The 5,763-nt window shown below is 36.7% G+C and overlaps 1 protein-coding gene across 1 annotated transcript; it reads left to right on the plus strand.

The window, feature by feature from the left end:
- Positions 1-3,660: 3,660 nt before the first annotated feature.
- Positions 3,661-5,406, plus strand: LOC130933720 (uncharacterized). The gene is made up of 2 exons (XM_057863340.1): positions 3,661-4,407; positions 4,561-5,406. Exons 1-2 carry the CDS (start codon positions 3,661-3,663, stop codon positions 5,404-5,406), a joined length of 1,593 nt encoding a protein of 530 aa, XP_057719323.1.
- The last annotated feature ends 357 nt before the right edge of the window (positions 5,407-5,763 follow it).

A 5,763-nucleotide genomic window follows, 5' to 3' on the forward strand; every position in this document is an offset into this window, starting at 1 on the left:
ACAGAAACACAGATTACAGAATATATCGCTTGTGTAAATGAATTATTAATTACTATTTATATGACAATATTTTTGTGTAAAATTATAACTAAAAATTATTTGGTTAATATCATTTAATATTTTAGCTATTTGAATGTATATTTAATATTTATTCTAAAAAATGTGTATAACCTGAATGTATAAAAACTCTTGGAATCAGTATTTTTTATTATCTTTAACTATCATTTGATCAGTATAAATATTAAATTATTATTAATAAATAAATTTTATTAATTTATAAGTATAAATTTTTAAAAATATAAATATAAATTATATATATTTTTTTGTACAAAATTTTTGTAAGTATAAGAGTAAGTTTTTTTTAACAAAAATAGAGAGATTTAAATTCACAATTTCTTAATTGAGTATGAAAAAATTATGTTATTTGAATTATAACTCATTGACAAATATAAATGTAAGTTATTATTAGTTAAATACCAACAAAAAATGATAATATTTTCCTACTACATAGCAATACTCTTTGATTAAAGCTTACATTTTTTTATATATATATAAAATCTGGTTATAGCTTACAGGAAAAGAAAACAATACATTTCTAGAAAATCATCTCTATATAAATTTAATTTACTACTCTTAAACTTTACCTCCTACTTCTTTTTTCTTTTTCTTCTTTTATCTTATCTTTTGTGGAAAATTAAATATGATTCAACTATGGATTCAGCATTTCGCTGTTTTTTTAATAATTTAATTTCTTTTATTTGAGCTTTTAGAAAAACAGAAGCTTCGTAGGGTAAGGCGTATATAGGATAAGGAATGTAATTGGAAACTCATTAGAGTGAGTGCATGTTTCTTCTATAAAGATTCAAATTAAATAATTGGTCCCCACTACAATTTGTTTTATTAGTCAATTTGGTGGGGTCATAATTTAATCATATTTATAGTTTAATCAATAAAGCCTATTATAGGCGGCTAATAGAAGCGGTCTAAGATTATTAAGGACATATGTTGTGATTTTATTTTAGCATATAGTATATGTATCTTTGTTCATTAATAATAGAAAAAAACTAATTAAGAAGGATAATGATAAAATATATGTCAATTACAATAGTAAATTTGATCATTATGCTCCAAAAATTAAGCAAATCTTTTCTCTGGTAATAGGAAGGAAAATATTGAGAAACCAAGTAAATTATTTTTATTGTGTATCAAAATTTATGTGTTTAATATTTTTGTTAAATATATATAAAAAAGAAAAAATAAAAAAAAGTAGATAATGATGATAATATGAAGAAAGACGAGAAAGATAAAGAAAGAAGAGGATCGTGGAAGAAGAAGATAGTGGCGAGTGGCGACAATTACAACAATAACAAAAACAACATAATAACATTGAAAAAAAAAACATAAAAAAAATAAAAGAGAAAAAAGAAGACGATAAAAAAGAGAAAAAAAAAAGCAACAATAATAATACGTACTACAATAAAAAAAAATGCGTTACAACTTAATTTAAAACTTAGTTTTGAAAAGCTTGGACACTTAATTTTATTATTGTATAATTTAATATATATTTTCATAATTTATTACGAGCTTTGTGCAAAAAAAACAAGATAAAGTTCCTGTTGTTCTCGTTAAAGGTTGGGATTGGTCGGTAATTGACTTATATTAAACTATTAATATAACTAAAAAGGATAAGAGATGACTCTAATTATTGTTCACTTTATAGCCGTCCCTCCGTATATTAGTTTTAATTTTCAGCTCAATTTTCTTTTTAAAAAGAATGATGATATTTTATTTTTTGTTTGGTTTGCTCCATATATATTTGATTATAGAATTTGTATCCTCTAAAATTTAAATTTCACTTTAAAAATTAAAATATAATTTTTTATTTTTGAATAATTTTTTTTATATTTATTATCGATCCTACTTATAAAATTAATAGTGAGAGATCATATTTTATTCTCTAAAATAAAATTTAAATTTTAAAAGATCCAAATCCTTGATTATATGTCACTACACTGCACCCCAAAAAAAAAAACATGTAATTTAACTATAGACTTAATCAATGTATTGCTGAGTATTCTATATTCTCAATGCATGCAAACATGGTTTGGGTGGTTGAGAGTATGGTTCGGTCAATTTTGGCAATCACAAATAGAGATAGAGAGTGAAATATTTGTCTTTTAGCGATAAATAGAGTTAAGGTTGCCATTGAGTTATAAGAAAAATATTTCTTAATCAAAAATATTCTTTTTTAGTTTTTTTTTTTTACAATGTTTGACAAAAATTTTAAGTAAAAGTAAGGGTAATAAAAAATAAAAAAGTATTATTTTAAAATTTATAATTTTCATTTTTTTAAAAGTATTTTTTGTTTTAGAAAAATGTTTTAATATGTAAATAGACAAAAAGCATTTTTTATTATTATACTCAAATATAATTGATAAATAAAAATATTTTTATATCAGATATTTCAAACATCAAATTACTTTTTTTTTCAAATAATATTTTGAAAAAAAACCTAAATGCTCATCAAAACAAATCCAAAAATAATTTTGTATTTAGATAGAAAATATAAGAAATATTTTGTCTATTAGACAAATTATTAAAATCTTCTTAAATTTTATATCTTTTAAAAGTAACATATTTCTTGTTTAGAATAAAATATTTTTTGTTTTTTCTAATATGAGTATTTTAAAAAATAATTATATTCAAAATTTATATAATTAAAAATACTTTTTTCTTAAAAAATCCAAAAGATTATTTAAAAAATTTACATAATATATTCCATTATATCATTCCGCACACAGACAAATAGATTGCATAATTAATAGTTTAGTTGCTGATTAGTTAATTGTGGAACACAATTAATTATTGGACCTCATATTAATATCATCAAATATGTTTGGTGCACCAATAAAATTGTTTACTCTGAGTAAATGGCTCATCACTTGAGTTTGAAGCTTCAAATATCTTCCTTCTCCCCTGCTTGTGATTCTTTTCTTATACTAAGAGACGTTCTTAATTATTGTTTATTGGACTTCAAGCAAAATAAAAAAATCTTCTAAATTTTCTAATCCTTATCAATGGGGAATCCGGTAAGAATTAAGAAAGATTGGCAAGCAAACAAATGTATATTATATGTATTTAAAAAAAATAAAGTGCTACCATTCACTAGATGGTAGCATATTTTTCTGCCCAAAATTTATATTTTTCATTTTTATACTGTTACGGTCCGGCCCAAAGTCAGCGCGGGTCGACCCGACCCAAGCAATACCCGACCCGGACACGCGCCCTCCAACCGACCCGGACGCGCGTCCTGTACGGCTCACACACGGCTGCAGGACAGCGTCCTTGGGAATATGGGCCTGTCCCATAAGGGGCCCACTACTGACATATATATATGGGGAAGATTGGCTCTTCCCCCGAGGTACGTCGTATCTTTTCAACCCCTTACTCTGCTCGCCTGCACATTGCTGACTTGAGCGTCGGAGTGTCTTTGCAGGTGGCACCCCCCCATCATTTCTCCAAGACAAGTGCTCGGCTACTCGACTACCCGTAAGATAGTGCGACCCAAGTTAAGGCGTCCTCACCCTTGCATCTTCCGTCCACCCGATTTGTTCGGAACCTGACCAACGAACATTGGCGCCGTCTGTGGGGATCGTCTAAATGGAAGTCGTACTGGGTCCCGGCGACCAAGGCCGGGCTGCCGGAGCGGAGGGGGCAGCCTTCGTCGCCTCGCAAAGGGGGCGGCGGAGGTCCCCCCATCGACACACGAGGACACGACCATTCGGAGGAACGGGCGGCGATAGCGCCATAATAATGCAAGAGCTACGCCACAGAGTCCAGAACCTGGAGCGGCAGCTTGCCGACCGGGAGCGGGACGGACGGTCTACCGATCCGAGCTATACCCCGTCTCCCGGGAGCGAGGAGGAAGACTCTCACCGAAGCCGCCCGCGGACGGAAGCGGAGAGCTCGCGGGAGGAGTCACCCATAATGAGGAGACGAAATGACACGATCATCTACTCCCGCGGCAGACCGACCCATCGAGCGACAAGAGGTCGCGAAGACGGAAGAACACGACAACCTGTGATAATGGGCGCCACCCCGTTCCACCGATCTATCCTCGAGGTCCGGCTGCCGAAACACTTCGACAAGCCAACGGACATGAGGTACGACGGAACTCAAGACCCTCTAGAACACCTCACGGCCTTCGAGGCCAGGATGAATCTAGAGGGAGTAGGCGACGAAGTAAGATGCCGCGCCTTCCCGGTAACCCTAGCAGGACCAGCGATCAGATGGTTTAACGGCCTCCCTCAAGGTTCCATCTACAATTTCTCAGACATCAGCCGCGCATTCCTGGCTCAATTTACAACGCGAATAGCAAAGGCCAAGCATCCTATCAACCTTCTCGGGGTAACCCAGAGACAGGGAGAGCCGACCAGGAGGTACTTAGATCGGTTCAACGACGAATGCTTGGAAATCGACGGCTTAACCGACTCGGTGGCCAGTCTCTGCCTGACGAACGGCCTCCTCAACGAGAACTTCCGGAAACACCTTACCACGAAGCCGGTGTGGACAATGCATGAAATCCAAACGGTGGCCAAGGAGTACATAAACGACGAGGAAGTCAGCCGAGTCGTGGCTGCCAATAAGCGGCAGTCCGGTTATGGCCAGGCTCGGCAGTCCGGTGGAGACGGTGAGAGAGCAAAAGAAAAGGCCAGGGAGGAGGCATCAAACAAAGCACCTAGGCCATTCCCTCGAGTCGGAAAATTTACTAACTACACTCCACTCACCCTCCCCATCGTGGAAGTGTATCAACAAATAGCTGAGAAGGGAATTCTCCCGAAGCCTCGACCACTTAAGGACCGTACGGGTGGAAACAAGAACCTTTATTGTGATTACCATAAGGGGTATGGCCATCAAACACAGGACTGTTTCGACCTGAAGGATGCATTAGAACAGGCGATAAGGGAAGGAAAGCTAGCATCGTTCTCCCATCTCATCAGGGAGCCGAGAAGGCGTTATCGTGATCAAGACGAGGAAGGAAAGACGCGCTCGACCAAGCGGCGACAGGAGTCCGAAGACAGAGACCATGGCCTCACTGTAATAAATGTGGTAACGGCAAAAAACGCTGCACCAAAATCCCGGTCGGCACACAAGAAAGACGCCAAGGTTCTGACGATCTCGTTCTCACCGGTGCAAAGTACCAAAAAACCTCCATCAATTTCTTTCGGCCCAGAAGACCAATGGTTCAACGACGCCCCGGAAAACCCCCCCATGGTCATAACGGCCAGAGTGGGAACCGGCCTCGTCAAACGGATCCTTGTCGACACGGGAGCCGATTCAAACATCATATTCTGCAACGTATTCGACGCACTAGGGCTAAAGGATGCCGACCTGACGACTCACTAGCACGGGGTTATTGGGTTAGGCGACCACTTCATAAAACCGGACGGAGTCATTTCCCTACCAATCTCGGTGGGACAGATGCAAGGCCGAAGATCGGCGATGGCCGAGTTCGTAATTCTCCGAGATTCCACAGCCTACAACATCATCTTGGGAAGAAAAACAATCAATGATTTTGAAGCCATAATCAACACCAAGCTGCTGGTTATGAAGTTCGTCACCGATGATGGATCCATAGGGACCATAAGAGGTGACCTCGAGACGGCGGTCGCTTGTGACAACGCCAGCCTTTCCCTCAGGAAGAAGTCCAAGGAAGCATCCGGCGTGTTCCTAGCCGACCTTGATGCTAGAGTAGAGGACAAG

This window comes from Arachis stenosperma, chromosome 6 (assembly GCF_014773155.1).
Source record: "Arachis stenosperma cultivar V10309 chromosome 6, arast.V10309.gnm1.PFL2, whole genome shotgun sequence".
NCBI classification, from domain to species: Eukaryota; Viridiplantae; Streptophyta; class Magnoliopsida; order Fabales; family Fabaceae; genus Arachis; species Arachis stenosperma.

What these genes read in the sequence shown, in the direction of transcription:
- LOC130933720 (XM_057863340.1), top strand. Translation starts at nt 3,661, where the DNA reads ATGGAAGTCGTACTGGGTCCCGGCGACCAAGGCCGGGCTGCCGGAGCG. An exon ending in ATCCTATCAACCTTCTCGGG is followed by an intron (nt 4,408 to 4,560) that starts GTAACCCAGAGA and finishes CTTACCACGAAG; the next exon opens with CCGGTGTGGACAATGCATGA.